The 17,201-nt window shown below is 57.7% G+C and overlaps 9 protein-coding genes across 10 annotated transcripts; 4 read left to right on the forward strand and 5 right to left on the reverse strand.

Moving 5' to 3' along the window:
• SDRG_08990 (hypothetical protein) lies at positions 1 to 651 on the reverse strand (the record flags this gene model as incomplete). The annotated part of the gene is made up of 4 exons (XM_008614898.1): positions 1 to 235; positions 279 to 410; positions 463 to 486; positions 533 to 651. Coding segments are annotated over 4 exons (482 nt in total), but the record flags the coding sequence as incomplete, so codon positions are not given.
• Positions 652 to 1,241: 590 nt separating this feature from the next.
• On the forward strand, positions 1,242 to 2,699 carry SDRG_08991 (hypothetical protein; the record flags this gene model as incomplete). The annotated part of the gene is made up of 4 exons (XM_008614899.1): positions 1,242 to 1,347; positions 1,397 to 1,555; positions 1,601 to 1,726; positions 1,773 to 2,699. The coding sequence occupies 4 exons, from the start codon at positions 1,242 to 1,244 to the stop codon at positions 2,651 to 2,653; spliced, it is 1,272 nt and encodes a 423-aa protein (XP_008613121.1). The 3' UTR covers positions 2,654 to 2,699.
• Positions 2,565 to 5,822, reverse strand: SDRG_08992 (the record flags this gene model as incomplete). Of its 2 annotated transcripts, XM_008614900.1 has the most annotated exons (20): positions 5,462 to 5,822; positions 5,240 to 5,417; positions 5,139 to 5,193; positions 5,007 to 5,092; positions 4,896 to 4,961; positions 4,657 to 4,852; positions 4,515 to 4,598; positions 4,372 to 4,461; positions 4,297 to 4,324; positions 4,109 to 4,255; positions 3,944 to 4,063; positions 3,660 to 3,890; positions 3,557 to 3,604; positions 3,478 to 3,514; positions 3,339 to 3,433; positions 3,228 to 3,293; positions 3,092 to 3,184; positions 2,944 to 3,048; positions 2,802 to 2,893; positions 2,565 to 2,755 (listed from the first exon to the last, which is right to left on the reverse strand). In XM_008614900.1, the coding sequence occupies exons 2-20, from the start codon at positions 5,292 to 5,294 to the stop codon at positions 2,689 to 2,691; spliced, it is 1,761 nt and encodes a 586-aa protein (XP_008613122.1). In that variant the 5' UTR covers positions 5,295 to 5,417; positions 5,462 to 5,822. The 2 variants fall into 2 exon arrangements, with proteins under 2 accessions (XP_008613122.1, XP_008613123.1); XM_008614901.1 differs by lacking the exon at positions 5,462 to 5,822 and having other exon boundaries at positions 2,689 to 2,755; positions 5,240 to 5,294.
• A 496-nt stretch (positions 5,823 to 6,318) lies between these two features.
• SDRG_08993 (hypothetical protein) lies at positions 6,319 to 7,771 on the forward strand. The gene has a single exon (XM_008614902.1). It carries the CDS (start codon positions 6,344 to 6,346, stop codon positions 7,706 to 7,708), a length of 1,365 nt encoding a protein of 454 aa, XP_008613124.1. The 5' UTR covers positions 6,319 to 6,343; the 3' UTR covers positions 7,709 to 7,771.
• Positions 7,772 to 7,842: 71 nt separating this feature from the next.
• SDRG_08994 (hypothetical protein) lies at positions 7,843 to 9,478 on the reverse strand. Its single transcript, XM_008614903.1, has 11 exons — positions 9,315 to 9,478; positions 9,239 to 9,264; positions 9,146 to 9,183; positions 9,058 to 9,094; positions 8,940 to 9,015; positions 8,795 to 8,893; positions 8,663 to 8,750; positions 8,558 to 8,619; positions 8,493 to 8,513; positions 8,420 to 8,451; positions 7,843 to 8,368 (listed from the first exon to the last, which is right to left on the reverse strand). Exons 1-11 carry the CDS (start codon positions 9,426 to 9,428, stop codon positions 7,972 to 7,974), a joined length of 990 nt encoding a protein of 329 aa, XP_008613125.1. The 5' UTR covers positions 9,429 to 9,478; the 3' UTR covers positions 7,843 to 7,971.
• Positions 9,479 to 9,544: 66 nt separating this feature from the next.
• SDRG_08995 (protein translocase SEC61 complex gamma subunit) lies at positions 9,545 to 9,819 on the reverse strand (the record flags this gene model as incomplete). Its single annotated transcript, XM_008614904.1, has 2 exons — positions 9,545 to 9,663; positions 9,723 to 9,819. 2 exons carry the CDS (start codon positions 9,817 to 9,819, stop codon positions 9,545 to 9,547), a joined length of 216 nt encoding a protein of 71 aa, XP_008613126.1.
• A 1,554-nt stretch (positions 9,820 to 11,373) lies between these two features.
• SDRG_08996 (hypothetical protein) lies at positions 11,374 to 13,066 on the forward strand. Its single transcript, XM_008614905.1, has 7 exons — positions 11,374 to 11,623; positions 11,673 to 11,744; positions 11,797 to 12,015; positions 12,061 to 12,224; positions 12,270 to 12,458; positions 12,510 to 12,609; positions 12,655 to 13,066. Exons 1-7 carry the CDS (start codon positions 11,433 to 11,435, stop codon positions 12,971 to 12,973), a joined length of 1,254 nt encoding a protein of 417 aa, XP_008613127.1. The 5' UTR covers positions 11,374 to 11,432; the 3' UTR covers positions 12,974 to 13,066.
• A 292-nt stretch (positions 13,067 to 13,358) lies between these two features.
• SDRG_08997 (hypothetical protein) lies at positions 13,359 to 14,792 on the reverse strand. The gene is made up of 5 exons (XM_008614906.1): positions 14,688 to 14,792; positions 14,407 to 14,637; positions 14,056 to 14,362; positions 13,842 to 14,003; positions 13,359 to 13,781 (listed from the first exon to the last, which is right to left on the reverse strand). Exons 1-5 carry the CDS (start codon positions 14,757 to 14,759, stop codon positions 13,408 to 13,410), a joined length of 1,146 nt encoding a protein of 381 aa, XP_008613128.1. The 5' UTR covers positions 14,760 to 14,792; the 3' UTR covers positions 13,359 to 13,407.
• Positions 14,780 to 17,155, forward strand: SDRG_08998 (hypothetical protein). The gene is made up of 11 exons (XM_008614907.1): positions 14,780 to 14,959; positions 15,009 to 15,120; positions 15,166 to 15,225; positions 15,266 to 15,395; positions 15,440 to 15,549; positions 15,591 to 15,832; positions 15,880 to 16,090; positions 16,141 to 16,504; positions 16,549 to 16,664; positions 16,714 to 16,776; positions 16,822 to 17,155. The coding sequence occupies exons 1-11, from the start codon at positions 14,814 to 14,816 to the stop codon at positions 16,996 to 16,998; spliced, it is 1,731 nt and encodes a 576-aa protein (XP_008613129.1). The 5' UTR covers positions 14,780 to 14,813; the 3' UTR covers positions 16,999 to 17,155.
• Positions 17,156 to 17,201: the final 46 nt, after the last annotated feature.

Genomic DNA, 17,201 nt, shown 5'->3' on the forward strand with positions numbered 1-17,201 from the left:
GGTGGAGGAAGACGTGACCTCTATTCGACTAGGTGAAGAACGAGCACGTGTCGAGGTCCGTTTTGATCGGCGACAGCAGCGGCTCGCGCTTGAAGCCTGGAAATATATCGGACTTGCGCACGTCTTCGTAGAGGGGCGGGTTGCTGCTGCTGCTCTTGTTGTTGTTGTTGGTGGTGCTCGGAAAGGAGGGCGCCGGCTGGGTGCCCTTCTCCGTCATCTCGCGCTGCTGTGCCACCTACAGACGCTGGAGTCTCTACATGCACTGAACCGTGTCGTACGAGGTAGTTGAACGCTAAGATCTGCTCCTTGAGCTGCAAATGCGCCGTGTAGGCGTGAAAAAACGACGGGTTTTGCTCCTCGAGCTTTTGCCACACGGTGCGCGTAAACGTCGGGTCGACGTTGGCTTGCGTCTACGTATTCGTACTATGAGCTTGTCGCGATGACGCGGCCATCAGTAGTTGCCTGGAGCGTCGCAATGATGTCGGCCTACACACGCAAACGATGGCCGAGATCGAGTTGCGATACAGCGTACCTGGGACATGCACTGCTGGAGGCACCGCTCGATGAGGTTCTGCACGCGGAGGATCTCGTTCCAGTTGAACGTGCCGGCGTCCTTGGCCGGCGGCGTCGACTGGGGAGCGTCGGCCATGGAAGAATTTCGAAATGCGATCTTTCTTCGCGGGCGCATGACGAAGGGGCGTCCGAGGGTGACGGTTCCCATCGAAATGCTGCGTCTTGTCAAGGGGGTGGAGTGGACTTGTTGAGGAAGACTCCAAGTCTTCTCGATACTATCGGTGCAGCACGTTTCGTGGTCACGTCCGCTGCTCTGCTATTGTCCATAGGGATAAAGTTGCGGGTTGAACCCGACGATGTTAGCTGTGGTGCTGGACGGCAGGACTGAGCTACAATGTAGTGTCTACAACTTTGTGAAATACTCAGTGTACGTGTTGCTTCTGGGTGGGAAGAAGGTTGCCAAAACTACTGCACTACTACGAAAACTAGAACTAGCCTCAACGGGCTATAGAGCGGATGCGCCGGTGGCACACCAAATGGTTGAGCACCAAGGAGGAAGCGCGTATAGTCGAGCAATTGCTGCGTCGTATAATAGCATCGCAGCTCCGTTGAGATGCGGTCTCTCGTTGATTTCCACAAGGGTCTGCAGCATCCTGTGAAATTTGGCAAGTTGTTTGCTCCGGTTAAGTCCGATGCCAAAAGCGTACTTAGAATAGGAATTCACTTAAATGCGACACAGTTCAAACGCGGCCAATTCGATCGCCGTGATGAGCCGGCATGGCGAGGCAATGCTGCCGCCCGCCGAAGCCCGCGCCATCCAGGAAGCGCTCCTGTGTACGTCCATGCGTCTACTTGGGCTGGCGATGCTACGATGCCATCCTAGCCAGCAAGTACGGCGAGTTTCTCTGCAGCGTGTGCAGCAAGGTCGCGACGCTCAAGTGCTTGGCCTGTCGCGGCGCGTACTACTGCGCCAAGTGCGAGCGCAAAGAGCACAGTAAGAAGCACCGCCATAGCGAGCCGGCCGCCGTCATCCATAGCAGAGGTACTGCATCCTTGCGTCTTGCGCGTCGAGCTTCAAGCTGCGTAGCCTGCGACGTCTGCCACGCGTGCAAGCTCGAGCTCTACTGCGAGACGTGCACCAAGCACGTGTGCATGACCTGCACTACGAGTCCATGTACTTCGAGCGCGCCGCATGCGCTATTGCCCATGAACGGTATGTCTCATGGCGATAGATGCTTCCGCAATCGCGCCACGCCTAGGGGCGCGCGGCTTGTGCTTGGCGGTCCTCGACTGGCCGCGCGACTTTGTCGCTGCCATACAACGCGACACGGAAAAGTACGTGCCTGTCAAGGTCGAGAAGAAGGAGCCTATTGTGACACCCGTCGCCTCTCCACCTGCACCAGCCCGCGTTGTCCAGCCAGCACCCGTGGCTCCTTCGCCCGCCCCTTTGGTTCCACCCGCCTCTTTGGTCCCACCAACGTTACCAGTGTCTTTAACGTCACCGACCGCCGATGCGCCATTAGCCGCAAGCGATCCCGACACGCTGCCGCACATTGGCTCGGACTCGATGAAGAGTGCAATGCTCGACAAGTACAACGCGGCGAACGCCGAAGTGATTTCGCTCGAGGAGAAGATCAAGGTGCTCGCGAATCAAGTGCGGCTCGAGGTCAACAAGCAAGACATGACGGTCGCGCTCTCGTACAACAAGCAGCGCAACGAGATGCAGGTGGCGCTCGAGACGGTCTTGGAAGGCCGTGACGAGGCGCTCGCCCACCTCGTCGCGTTCAACCCGATCCTGCATGCGCAGTACCTAAACACACACGATGCGACCAAGCCCGAGTACAAGCCCGTCGTTGCGACGCCGACCATTGTGCAGCGCGTAGTGCCCGGAAAACACGCGCGCTGTGCGCGCCTCGAAGCCGAGATTCTGGCCCTCGAGACGCAGCGCGTGCGTGCCAACGCTGAGATCCACTTGGCGCTGGCGCAGGACGAGTTACGCGCGCTCGAGCCGCTCGGCCTCGAGATTTCGGCGCTCGAGCGGCAAATGGTGGCGCTTGACGCCGAGCGCAACAAGGAATTTTTGCTGCTCACAGTCTTTAGCAAGCGGCTCCGCGACCGAATCGGGACGCTCCACGCATAAGATGCAAGGTGATTGTCGTCGTTCTCAGTCTTGAACTAGTACATGGCACACGGCACGTCGCTGAGCGGCATGGTCACGACGGCCGACACGATCGGCACACAGCTAGAGACACGAAAGTGTATCGACGACTGCTGGTGCTTCCGTGTACCTGTCTTTGCCGCAAACAAAGATGTAGATGCTGTCGGCCGCGCCAGTCTCCGAGATGCTCTCGACGTCGATCGCGTACGCGTACTGCACGCCCTACACTCGACGCTTTTGTGAGAAGTACACACGTTGCGCGACGAACTTACGGGCAACAGCAGCGGAATTTGCAACAGACTCTGCGGAATACGGTAGAGTCCATGGTCATAATGCAGCGCGATGGGAATATCCGCGGCAAACTTGGCGCCCGAGTTCTTCTCACGCGGTTAGGGTTATGACCGCAAGAGCGTGTCATACCTGCAACTGGAGCTGGATCTTGAAGTGGGGGCCGAGACCTTGGACTTTGGCGTTGAGGCGAATGGACGCCCCCGTCGCATATGAGACGGGGCCCTACATCGGCTAAAGCACGACGACCCTTTGGGCTTGGATGTACCTGGCCGTCGCGAATGACCTTGACATACGACCGCACAGTCGTGAGACGAAGCTTGCACAAGTCGCGCTACCAAAAATGACGTCAGAATAGGGCGTTTGGTTGGGTGGGCACCTGGAAATGGCGGTGCATCTCGATCGCGTGGTCGCGCTCGCGCTGCGTTTGCTCGACGTAGAGCTTTGTCTTCTTGGGCACGTTGAGTGGAATGTCTAGTCGGTGTGTCGATATACGGACAGTTGGAAAAGGAGTGTACCTTGCTCGGGGGGTGGTCCCGCCGACGTCGACGTGCCCTACACGAGTCGTATGCTGTCAAGTACAGTCGATACTTGTACTTCAAGATCGGCGTTGCGCTGTAGGATCTTGAGCGTCAGAGCCCCCGACTAGAGAAAGTATGTCGTCAATATAGAATGAAATAGGGGTAGGTATATAGTATACCTTGTGCACGAGGACGAGGGACGCTTCTTCTCTGCCAAACTGGCCAAAGACCATGCCCGTGAGGAGGCTGTCGAGGTGGAACGACGTGACTTTGATCTTTTCGTTGTAGAGCAGGATCTCGCCCTTCCGGAGCGCAATCAAAATGCCTCTCGAGTGTTTCGTGCGGGGGAGGTTGAGCGCCTCCATCGCCACCACGTCTTGAGGCATGGTCATGGACCAGTTCTTCTTGCCCTTTATTTGGTTTGTATCAACTTGATACATTTGTACTTCCAAGGTCGACTTACCTTGAGGTGGAAGGACGAGACTTTACGGTCCATACACGCCACGACGATGCTCTTCTCCATCTGCAAGAGCGCGCACGCAGGCGACTCGAGCTCGATCACGCTCTTGAGCAACTCGCCATTCTAAAGAATATCAACTTGAAGATTGTATGGTCCCTAGAGGCGCACCTTGACCGTGTACACGGAGCCGTTCCGGCACGACACGATCAGCCGATACTCGACGTCGTAGAGCCCGTTGACAACAATTTCGACCGGCGTCGACGGCAAACACGCCTTTGTTGTAATGTTGGCGCCTTGCTGGTCGAGGACATAGATCTAGGCGCCGCATTGGATATTGTAATATAAGAAATGAGTACCTGGCCGGCTTCGGTGCCCACAACGAGGCTACGCGCTGTGCGTCACGCAATCGTGTGGTGTTTCGAGCGACGTACCAGCCAATCGCATCCTTCTCGTCCATGTTTTTGCTCAGCGTCGTCATGCACGTGACGGACGTGTGCTCGATGAGCGGGTCGTCCATGTATCTATGCAGATAGTATCGCAACGCAATCCATTGGATAGGTTGTATCCAGTGTACCGCGACACAAACTCGGCTTGTTGCTCCATGTCGTCGATGGCGAGGAACCCGCGGGAGCGCTGCGTCAGTACCGCACCGTTGCTCCTGGATAGTTGAATCGTTGGATTGGATAGAAAGTGAATAGTAGAAGATAGTTGGGTACCGAAGGACGTTGAGCTGGTGCACGGCGCCAACAATGTCGACTTCGCACTTGGCGAGTTGGCCCCAGAGCTTGGTTTCGTCCGGCGACACGTCCAGCGACGGCAGCGTAAACTTGTAGTACGGTCGCATGTTGCGGTAAATGTAGATCGAAGGTCCCGACGCCACCGCGATCGATGGCGTGCGCGGCCGCGTCGCGTCTAGAGCCGTTGTTATGTGGTACGTATTGTTGAACTGTCGCACCCGAGTAGAAGACGCTGAGCGCAACAGGCACGCCCAAGACGGCTTGTTCGCTCAGAAGCGTCGTGCCTACAACAGAGCTGCAGCCACGTACACAGCATGCGACGCCCGGACCTTTGTACATTTTGAGCCGGCGGTCGGCGTCGGCAATGAGCAGCTTGTAGTCGCCGTCGCCGTAGACATCCGCGAGCTTGATGCAGCTATGCAAGTACTTGTATATAGCAACGCGATAAAAGTCTGACGTACGGCGAGAAGGCCTTGATGCCGGCCACCGTGTTGTGGTACGCGTGGAGCCATGGATCTAGCGCTTCTTCCTGAGCTCTGATTCATATGCGATGATGTTGTACTCTTCTCGGCCTTGGCCTCGGTCTTCTCCGCGGTGGTCGCATTCGCCTCGGCCATTCTGGCTGGTTGCAGATATGAACCGACGCGATCTTGCTTCGTTTCCAATGAGCCATAACCGTCTGAGGACGCGTGGCAGAACGACGCAGCGACGGCGTTTGGATCGCCCAATGCGTGGGCTCACTACAGTACGTGCTGCTGCTACACGACATGGAGCGTCCATCTACTTGGCTGCTGCGCGCGGTGGCGGCCGACGACGATACATGCGTGCGTCGAGCGATCGGGTCTACTGGCGCGACAGGCGGCTTCGTCAATCTGATCACTCGGTGCTGCGTCGCGGCTATGCTCCGAGCCAGCGTCGTTGTCTTCTCGCTGTTGGGTCCCGTTTTGTGCTTACATGCAACGAGGTGGTGCCTCGATGGCTGTGGTGGATGGCGCTGCAGAGAGCCATACAAATTGACCCTCACCCATGTTGCCCCGTTGACGGCTTGAAGCACTGGGCATCTGTGGCATCGTTGCCGTCGGTATAAGCGGTACAGCTACCACCGACTCGAGCTTGCTGCACGAGACGTTGAAGCAGCAGTGCATTACATTATTGTACTGTGGCGTACGTTCTTCGTCGGGGCTTCTTCGTGGCAAGGACCTGCAGGATCAAGCGTCTGGTTTGGCGGCTTCAACAACAAGACGCTGGGCAGGTGGCCTTTTTACAAACCATACATGATCCGCGTCCAACTCTGTCACTCGGACCTCTGCTGTCGTCACGTCAGCACGCAAGATCGGCAACGTCATTGTCAATCCGTCTGAAGTCGAGAGACGCAGCGCGCCATCACGGAGGTGATCTCTACACAATCGATGTGCTTCTTTCACGTTCCTAGCCGCACATTCACCTGGACTATGGAATGTAGACTGGTCACGGAACGCCAGGTGCATCTTAGGTGCGGCAGCGTGACACGCGCCAGCGGACGGTCCATGCTTGCGTAACTCGCACCCAGCACCTGGTTACCACCACATGGCGACGGACATCTGATCCGGTCCTTTGCGTGGTGGCGAGGTCGCCTTCAATAAAGTCTCTTCTCCCAATCTTTTTCATTTGTCAAGTCGCTCCCAAGATGGCAGTCGACGCGTACGCTACGGTGCAGACCCCGGTGGACGGCGCCACGCCGATCGCGCGTCCGCCCAAGTCGATCGCTCGCCGCATCCTCTCGTCGCTCACGTTTTGGATCGTGCTCGGGACGATTCTCGGCATCATTCTTGGTGAAGTCGCACCGTCCTTTTCCAAGTCGGCCGCGCCCATGGCCCAAATCTTCCTCCGGCCGATCCAGTTCATCGTGTTCCCGCTCGTCTTTTCGTCGCTCGTTGTCGGTATCGCCGGCAATGGCGACCTCAAAGCGCTCGGCCGCCTCTCGCTCAAGTCGTTCATCTACTTTGAGGTTGTGACGACGCTCGCGCTCATCATTGGCCTCCTTGCGGTCAACATTGCGAGCCCCGGGTCGTCGATCCAGCAAGGCAAAAACTACACCGGCAAGCCCTCCGACTCGTTTACATTTGCGCTCTGGATCAACCATTTGACGCCCAAGACGTGGGGTGAAATGATGGGCGGCTCGGGCAGCTCGGAGCTCCTCCAAGTGCTCGTGGCGTCGATCCTCGTCGGTGTCGCGACCGCCATGACGGCCGAGCACCACAAGCGCGTGCTTCTCGAACTGGCGACTGCGGTCATGGAGATGATGTTCAAGTTTGTCGACATTGTCATCTGGACCGCGCCGCTCGGCGTCTGCTTTGCGGTCGCGAATGCGATCGGCGCCAACGGCGTGAGTGCGCTCAGTGCCCTCGGCGCGCTCGTCGTCACCTTGTATGTGACCTTGGTCATCTTTATCCTTGTCATTTTTGGCGCCATTTTTGCCTTCTTCAAGATCAACCCGATCGAATTCCTCACCGCGATGCGCGAGCCGCTCGTGATTGCGTACACAACCGCGACCTCGGAAGCCGCGCTGCCCAAAGTGTTTGAGGCGCTCGCAGCGTACGGTGTGTCGCCCCACATTTCGGCGTTCGTTGTCCCCTTTGGCTACTCGTTCAACCTCGACGGGTCGACCTTGTACCTCTCGCTTGCGGCGGTGTTTTGCGCCCAAGCCACGCACATTGACAAGACGATCGGCGAGCAAATCGTCATGGTGCTCATGCTCATGATCTCGTCCAAGGGTGTCGCGGGCGTCCGCTCGGCGAGTATCATTGTCCTCGCGTCGACCGTCGACCAGTTTAGCATCCCGAACTGGCCCGTGACGCTCATCTTGGCCGCCGATTGGCTCATGGACATGGCGCGCACGTTCACCAACGTCTTTGGCAACTGCCTCGCAGCCGTCGTCATGGCCAAGCTCGAGGGCGAGTTCCGCAAGGACGGCTGGGAGAAGGCGCTCGAGATTGCCAACGAAGGCGACGACGAGCATATCCTTGTCGACGATGACAAGCACACCGTGTAAACGAACAGACGCCTTCGATGATACTCGTATGTCTATATAATAGTACAGTTTGTCTTCTACATACGATGTACTTCTGGGGCTTACGGCTTGGTGCACTGCGTTCGACGCAGCGTGCGATATTGTTTTAGTCGATGCTGGCGACTAGAAGAGCGCAGCTTTCCGCTGTGCTGCCGACTGCTATGCCAAAACTGGACGACTAAAAGTTTATGCAGAAGCTTCGTGCTTGGTTTCCATCACAAGAGTCCAGTTGCTTGAAGTACTGGTTACGCAGCGGGGGTCGATCGGCGGTGGCGAATGGGACGCCGGAGCCAGGGCTGGCCTTCGGCGCGCTGTGTCTCGACGTTGTCGATCTGCAAAGCGCCTAGAGGGTCTTGGACGCGTCCCGAATGCGCGCCAAAGCGACTTTGAAGCATGACTTGGATCGCGGCTGTAGGTGCTTCGTCGTACGCAGTCCAGCCGCATCCATTCTTGTGCTGGACGTCGACGCCCGCGTCGACGAGCGCCGACACAATCTGCTGTAGCAGCCGCATCTCATGCAGGTCAACGTAGTGCCGCGCGGCGAGCGCAATCGCATTGTTGTCATCGACGTCTCGCGTGTCGATGGCCGACGCACCATGCGTCATCAAGAGCGTCATCATGGCCACTTGGTGCTGCGGCGCGCTAGTCGTGTCATGCTGTCTTCTGGCACATGAGAAAGCAACGGCAGCGTACCGCAGCGCCCACACGAGGGGAGGTTGACAAAGCTAGTACATTCATAGAGATCCGGAGGCCACCGGTTCGATACCTCGTGGTTGCCCACATTCACCTACGCCATTGTCCAGCAAATAGAAAGGTAGACGATGTACGTACGCTCGCTGCGGCGCCGGCAAGCAGTAGCATTTTGACGAGCTTGAGGTTGGCAATGCCGCATGCTACGCAGATCGCTCCAAGCATCGCCCAAGAGGCGAACGCTACCATAATGTAGTGGCGTCGCGCCGGCCGCTGTGGCCAAGCACGCGTCGACGTCACCTACAGCGTTCAAGAACGGCGCCCGCGGTGTCGACTACGCATCGTCGCGTGACCATGGCTCATGGTACAACATCGTACGTAGCTCCGCGCATTGGGTTCGGCGCCATGCACGAGCAGGAGCTGCACAAGCGGCAAGCGCTCGTGGAGCACCGCCACGTGGAGCAGTGTCTCGCCCGCCTGCAGTATGTCGTCCTAGCACCTCGTATTTCATGTGCGTACGTACTGCGTTGACACTCTTGGCGCTCGCACCACCGCGCAGGTAGGCTTGAAGCGTCGTCAAGTCGCCGCATTCGATCGCTCTGTCCAAGCCACGTCAGGTTCGAGCGCCAAGACCGGTCTACCGCGTCAGCGTCAAGGGCGAAGGGAGCACCTGCCGCGCTGCGCCACGAGGGTACGTTTGCTACCGATCGTATGGTGCATGAGGCGTACCTGGCAGCAGGGATTGCTCGGCCTCTCCGTGCAGAAAGCTATCACATAGGAGGCGCGTGTGGACGTTATTGCTGCCAGCAAGAACGAGCTGACCGTCGGTCCTCCAGGCCAAGAAAGCACTACAGGTCGCACGCATCCTCGCTACCCACACGCTTCAAGGCTGTCGTACATGCACGTTGTGGTCGGCGATACCGGCGTCGTTGCGGCGCATGCTCTGCAGCGTGGCCGTATGGCCATGCTCATAGCGCTGGCGCGCCCATCGCTGCGTCGCTTCCGACGCCATCGAAACGTTCGCGTCCGTTTCGGGCGCAGGACGGTCGCCATGAGGGTCGTGCGTCGTATCGAGGGACTCGATATATTACTAACCACTATAAGGAAACACTAGAAAAGGCTGTGCATCTAGGCGCTGCCGCCGACGAGGATGTTGTTGATCGGGATGTGCACGAGCTTGACGAAGAAGCCGATGAAGCCCATCATGAGGAAGCCAATGCTCGTGGCGCCGGCAATGCGCGTGAACTCTACAGACGTGCAGCATGAGCATGATCCTTATAGCATCATGGCCATGAGGATGGCGTACCCTTGCGGTCGGGCTTGGTGCACTTCTTGACGAGGTGGATCGAGTTCTTGGCAAAGGCCTTGAGCGGCTCGATCACGATAGCGTTGACGTCCGACATGTTGGAAGGGAAATTGCAAATGCCACGACTGCCGTCAATCGAGGTTTCTATTTTCACTTCGCATCCAGCATTTTAACCAATCATAGGCTTCGATTTCGAAGAATAGATGGACTTTTGACCAATCCCAGACTGCAACGTAGGGCACACACCCGTTGCGATCGACTCGGATAAGTGCGCGTGGTGTGTAACCGCACTTGGTCGAGTCGTAGCATTGCATGACGCTTCAAAGCTTGAAGGCGACCGACCGTGGCGACGACGACGACGGACAAGCAGTCGGTTGCTGCCTCTGCACACTCGCACGGATGCCACGCCGAAGCATACGTGGACAGATCATTGTTCGTGGTGAAGAAAGCTTGTGGCAGTTGGAAGCCCAACATGCGTTGTATGCTTGTGGCTGGGCTCGTTCGAGCATGGACACGTGCAGTGACCTTGGCCTGGATAGCGTGCTTGGCTGCAGCAAGGTCCAGCAAGTTATCGGTCACGAGAGCGTCTCCTCGTGTCGTGAACATATCTTTTCGCAGCAGTCCTCTGTACAGAGTGATCGATGACCTTTCGACTGCTTCCTCGTCACCGAGTGCCAAAGTGCCCCCGAACGCCAAGGCAGCGCGTTCAATATACTACACAAGGAATACTGCTTTCGCTTGCGCCTCGTCGTGCATTGGCCAACCGGTTTATCCAAACCGCCACTGTGACAAGGTCAACGACTTGGCCATACTGCGTATGACGAGAAAGCTGTCGTGTTCCGGGTGCAGTGGTCGCGGCTTCTCTGCTTCGCCCTCAAGTTCTTGACGTGAGCTCGTCGGAGTGGGATAGAACAAATGACGCCAGTCCATGTAACCTCGTCCACATCATTCATCCTTGGCTGGCTACGTTGGCAGATACAAGTACCGGACAACGTCGGTGGGCCTTCGTGCGCTGCACTTGGTGCTTGATGCATTTGATGGTCTCAGCGTCATGGGAAGTAGCCACCACTTGCCCCGTAGCACAGTAGCCTGGTTCGTCGCCAGTCGTTGCAATGACGCTACGACCGAAGACCGAAGAGCGCCAGAGCAAACGGAACTCATCGCGACAAGACTGCATCATCCATAGACACTTTACTAGACACTTCTCGACGCCCCTTCCAGTCGAAGGCTCTTGCGCCTTCGATGATATCTTCTTTCTTCTGGCACGAGCAACATCGGTACATTAGCGTTATCGGCCGCCACGTCTTCGTCGTTATCGCAAGCATGTTTTTGCCATCACGCATTATTGGGTCACTCTTGCATAGTTACGCTGTCGAGTCTTTACCGTTCGGCTGTCAATGACATGAGACCACTGGAGCCGACGAGGTCGGTGCTCAACAAGCACTTCCACGCTGCGCAACCTTGGCGTGTACGGCCTATGTACAAGGAACGCACAGCTTTGCACGCGCCGCCTCGGGGGCGGCCATTGAATTTCAGACATTCAAGTTGAAGCGTTGCTGCGACAGGCGAAGTTCGAAGCAGTCGATGGCAACTCCACACGAGGCGACCAATGAAATGAGCTTCGAACTTCCGTTGGGACTCTAAATTGAAACGGTGGCCCGCGAGTGAGGAGCTTCTAGTCATCAAAACACCAGCTCCTTGTACATAGCCATGGCGCAGCAGTCCCCGTTCGCTACGTCCGAAGAGCCCGCGCCGATCCGCGCCCGGTCGGGCACCGTGCCCATGATGAGCTCGCTCACGCGCGGCGAGACCGAGTCGATCCCGATCTACAAGTTTGTGCTCACGGGCGGCCCGTGCGCCGGCAAGACGACGTCGCTCGAGCGCCTCTCGACCTACTTCCGGTACTTTTCGCCGCGCACGCTCGCCATGTACCACGATGGCCCTATCTAGAGAGCGTGGTTTCCGCGTCTACATGGTGCCCGAGGCCTCGACGCTGCTCCAGTCGGGCGGCGCCCATTTCTTGTACGCCAGCATCACCATTCTTCTTTTTCACATGGTCTGTTTGACGCATTAGGGACCTCAAGCCCACGGACATTATTAACTTCCAGTGGGCCATTCTGTCGACGCAGATGCAGCTCGAAGACACGTTTGTGGCACTGGCACGGGACACCAAGCTGCCGTGCGTCATCCTCTGCGATCGCGGCGCCATGGACGGCTCGGCCTACATGGACCCGGAGGAGTGGGAAGATCTCAAGCTCCAGCACGACCTCGACACGGTCACGCTCCGCGATACGTACGTCGGCGATTGCTCGGACAAATGACACGATTCTCTGTCTAGTCGCTACAACGCGGTGTTCCACCTCGTGACGACGGCGAACGGCGCGCCCCAGTTTTACACGCTTGACAACAACGGCACGCGCATCGAAACGATCGAGCAGGCGTGCGCAGTCGACGAGCGCATCTGCCACGCGTGGATCGGCCACCCCAAGCTCTTTGTCTTTGGTATTATACGAGCTTCTTGGTAGCTTGTACGACTCTTGTATGTAGACAACTCGACGGGCTTTGAGAGCAAGATGCAGCGTCTCATCAACTGCGCTGCGACGCTCACGGGTCTCCCGTCGACGGTCAAGTCGAGTAAGAAGTTCCTCCTCCGCTCGCTGCCGTCGCCCGCGTCCATGCCCGTCCACTGCGAAGAGTTCGAAGTCGAGAAGGTCTACCTCATGCCCCACCCGAGCGGTACCAAATGGCTCTGGATATGCACTAAGCTCTGAGATCCCGCGTGTATAGATGGCCCGGACGACTATGTCTTTGTCCGCTGCCGCACGCAGTATGGCATTCCAGTCTACGGCATGACGACGGTCCGCACGATCGCCGGGACGGGCGAGCCGTACGTTTCAATGTTTCAAGTTCAGGCAATGTATCGTTGTCGTAGGGTGCATCTCAAGCGCGTGCTCTCGGCGCGCGAGTACACGTATGCGGTGCGCCACCGCGCCGACCCGAGCCGCCGCATCATCAAGCAGAAGCGCATCTGCTTCTTGTGGAAGAACCAGTCGTTCAACATCCACATCTACAAGGAGCCAATCGAGCTTGCGAGCCAAGGCATCGTGCACATCCAGGCAAGCATCGAGTCGACGGCGACCGTCATGATGCCGGGCTTCCTCGATACGGACGAAGAAATGGACGAGTCGCACCCGCTCTACACGGGCTACCACGTCTCGCTCAAGGAAATGGACATCCCCAACGTCTTGTAAGCATTCAATTGACCAAGCCTCTCCGTATACAAACTGGCGTGTTCGAAGTTGTGCTTGGCATCGAAGGACTCGGACGCCAACCGTGGATGCAAGGCCCTTTGACGACGTCGTGATTGTCGATATAGCCCAGTTTCCATGGCATGCAGCCGAGCAAGCAAGTAGATCGAGGGCATTGAGAGGCTCCTTCACGTGGCGCTTCCCGATACTATATGGAGTGAAGGGACTGTAGGAAACAGTCGTTGACTTGACAGCCAACATCGTGCGTTGAAGATTACTCGTTTGGCGAGTGAGATTCAGGTAGCCTTGGAGGTCTCCAACCCGGCACCAGGTCGCTCGCTACCCTAACACTTGGATGGCGTGGGCCAGTGCAACGTCCGCGATACCATTCGAAGAACAAATTATGCATTTCTTGTGCTCGTATATCGCAATGGTGACTACTTTTTCTTCTTTTTGGCTTTGGCTTCGGCTTTCAAGCGCGCTTCGTCCTCCTTGAGCTTGCGCGCAGCCTCCTTCTCGGCGATTTGCTTTTGGATGCGCGCGTGTTCTTCGCACTTGTGCCGCGCGGCCTCAATCGCGTCGCGCTCGTACTGGGCGTGGCGCGCGGCGGCGTTGTCGTCGTGCCATTTGGCGATCGTCTCGGCCTTCTCGAGCGCGCACTTGGCGTCGTACTTGGCATCCGCGTCGGCCGCGACCTGCTTCTTGAGTGCGTAAACCTTGGCTTGCATCTTGTCGTGGACAAGCCGATTCTCTTCGAGCTGTATCGCAATGACTTCGAGTTCCTTGTCAGCCATGGCGTTGCAGCCAATGTCTAGTGGATAAAGCCATGAAAGTATGGTATATTGTCTTTCACAATATATGAATTCCATACCGAGCGCAATCACCGACTCGTTGAAGAGGAGCGCCTTGGAGAGCATCCGACCGGCCTCGACATTGAGCCCACAACGAAAAAAGTTGACCGACCGCAACGTCGTCGTGTTGCTAAAGACGTTGGAGCAGAGCACTTCAAAGCCCGAGAGGTCCACGGCATTGTCTAGTCCATGACGTTATTTCATCGTGCACTATAGATGGAGGATATGTCGTACTGTGGCTCGTGAGCGGGTTGGACTCGAAACTGATGGACGAAAGCACCTTGTTGGCGGCAAGCGCCGGGCCGATCACGAGAAGTGAACTCGCGTTAAAGTGGTTGGCTCCCAAGTCGAGTGTCTGCAGTGACCGGTTGTGCCGAAGGAGCCCCGCGACGGCCTCAGCCACACTCTCGCCGAGCTCGTTGTTGGACAAGTCGAGAGTCAACACCGACTTGTTGGCTTCCATCGCGTGCAGAAAAGCGCGGCACGTGGCGTCATCGATGCCGCGCACCGTGAGACTCGCGTTCGTCTCGTGGGCGAGCACCTATTCAGCGAGTAGAGTAGCCAAGACTGTTGTCGGTCGAGTACCTGGTCGACAAGGATGCGCATCTTTGGGTTGGCAGCGAGCGCGGCCGAGTCCTCGGCCACAATCCGCTCGGCGCGCGCCGCCATCTCGTTCTTGTTCTTCTTGCGTCGATAGCGCTCCATGATCTTGGCGTACGCAGTCATTTGCGTGTTGAACTCGTCGTCAAACTTGCGCTGAAGAATCACGAGCGTGCTCGGGACGCTCTCGTGCGCAGGAATGCCATACCGCATCATCTAGCAGACCCTCGGGGAGTATCATTCCTAGCCCATTCATTGTATGGTACCTCGGAGCGAATGTCCTCGATGCTCAAGAGGTTGGCTTCGCGCCGGTGCGGCTCCTCGGGCAGCAGGTCCATTTGGCCGTTTTCAGAATGGCGCGTCGCTTGGCGCCAAAAACGAAACTCCGAGAGATGCTCTTGCCGCTCATCCCGCCGCCGCCGTCGCCCCCCCGGGACGAGTCGCCGCCGTGCGAGCCAGTGGTGCTTCCTACGTTGAACTTGCACAGTATGCCATCACCGCGTCCGCTTCCCAAGCGGCAACCGCTGCCTGCAGCGACGTACGACTATGTGGCACCCATGAAATGCTTGCTTATGCGCAGTGGCTAGCGTTGTGCCCATGACGACGCTACACAAGCGCCACGCGATCCCCGACGTGGTGCTCGACGTCGACGACTGCCACAACATGGCGGCCATCGCTGACGCGTTCGCCTCGTCGCTTGTGCGTCCGCTCGGCGCATGCAACCGCGGCTCATTCCGATGTTAGCACGCGATCAAGACAAGTTTGGCGCGCATCGATGCCACGATGCACATTTTCCAAGACGAGGTCACCAAGATGACACCCACTATCGTGACCAGCTGCGTAGATGGCCGACGCCGACGACATGGTGCAGCTCATCCAACTGCGCTGCGCGCACGCCAAGGACATGTTTGCACGCCTTGTGCACGGCAGTGCAGTTACGATTCAACGCTGTCTGCGCGGGTTCTTTGGGCGATGTACGTTAGTGTCATACGGTTTCCAGGGAAGACTTTTGATTTAGTAGTCTTTCGACGCTGCATTGCAGACCGGGCGGCCCGCATCATCCAGCGTGTCGTGCGGCACCGTCGCGTGCGGCGTCTCGCGCATTATGTTGTCTTCAAGTCGACCATGGTCGTCCTAAGAGTACGACACGAGGTCTCATTTCGATGCAGGCGAACACGATTCTCGGTCTCCGGACATTCAACAAATTTATGCGCGCGCACCCGGGAACGGACCCGTCGCTCGTGTACGACCAGATCCGCGCGTCGATCAAGATCCAGCAGCGCTGGCGGTCTGCGTTCCTCTTGGTGCGCGCGCGGCACGCCGAGATGGCCGCCGCACAGCACAAGGAGCGGTTGCGCCAGCGCCTCCAGCGGTTTCTCTATACCTTTTCCCTTGTGTACAACATTGTCCGGTACGCCTCGCGTCCAGGTGGTGCCACGTCATATTAGACGTGTGTAGCTTTTGGCGCCGCGCCACGATTTTTCATTATTTTACCGTCCCAGCCTACAAGATTACGCGCAACAACATCCTCTCGGGGCTCCAGCGCTGGCGTCACGTCGCCATGTTCCGCTCGACGCGGCGTCAGGCGGTCTCGTTCCAGGGCTCGGACGCCTTCTCCAAGGCCGCCAGAGCGATTCACGCCGGCTCGTCGTTTGGCAAAGAGCCCAAGGTGCTGCGTCTACCGTTCCCATACGTTCGTCAAACGGCAATGTCGGACAGGCGTGGTACGCGCGACACTCGGTGCGCATGATGGACGATCGCGGCCGGCGCACGTCGACCTTTGCGTCGGTCGTCGAGGCGGCCATTGCGGCGCCGCCCAAGCTGCAACTGCAGTCGACGCACCGCACACTGTCGCTGCCCGGCACAATTGGCCTCGGCGAGTGGTCGGGTCAGGACGACAGCCACGACGTTCCGATCGTCGTCACGACCACACGGCTCTCGGTGACGACGGTGCCGGCCGAGTTTCACTTGTCGACGCCGCGCACAAAGCCGCCAAAGGACCCGGTCCCCCGGAGCGTCGCCCGCCAAAAGCAAGTGCAGTTTGCGCAAACACTTCAGGACACCAACAAGCGGCGGCGTCTTGGTATGTATGGGAGACGACAGCGATGCACCAACACTACGTGATAGCTGTCGCCGCGGCCAAGGCCAAGAAGGAGGCAGCTGCCGACATAGAGCTCCGCGCTCGCCAAGCAAAGACCGACGCCGACAAGGTCCAGCGCTTGGAACGCATGAAGCAGCTCGAGGTACTACGAGTCCACCACGGTGCTGCCGTATGCATGCAAGGCGTGTTAGAATGACCTCGAGCAACGCCGCCTAACACGCCTTCGAGAGCAGCAGCGCAAGCGCGACGACGAGGTTGTCGCTTCTTTGAGTCCGGCAACCTTCATACGACGTGCATAGGCGCGTCTCAAAGCCGACCAAACATCCAAGATCCAAACGGCCAAGCTAAGAAGCACCGACCACCTCAGTTCCGCCACGCGGGGCATCCAACGCCGGCGCACAAATCCAACTTCGGGATCCAGCGCACCCGAGTCGGCAGCAACAGAATCAGAGACGGGCAACCAGCGTGACGACTAAGGACATGGTATGAAATAGTGTGGGAAGGCAGCCAAGACATGCACGTCATTGTCACTCGTCCAGGTCGAAAGGGGTGGGGTTGTTGCAACTTCTGCAGACAATTTCTGATTAAGGGATTTCTAATTCAGAGATTCAAGGATTGGCGCTGTGCCGATTTATGTCAACAAGTTGACAGCATATCGGTAGAAGCTTCGTTTGAGTTT

The sequence above is a fragment of the Saprolegnia diclina genome (assembly GCF_000281045.1).
Source record: "Saprolegnia diclina VS20 unplaced genomic scaffold supercont1.28, whole genome shotgun sequence".
Lineage (NCBI taxonomy): Eukaryota > Oomycota > Saprolegniomycetes > Saprolegniales > Saprolegniaceae > Saprolegnia > Saprolegnia diclina.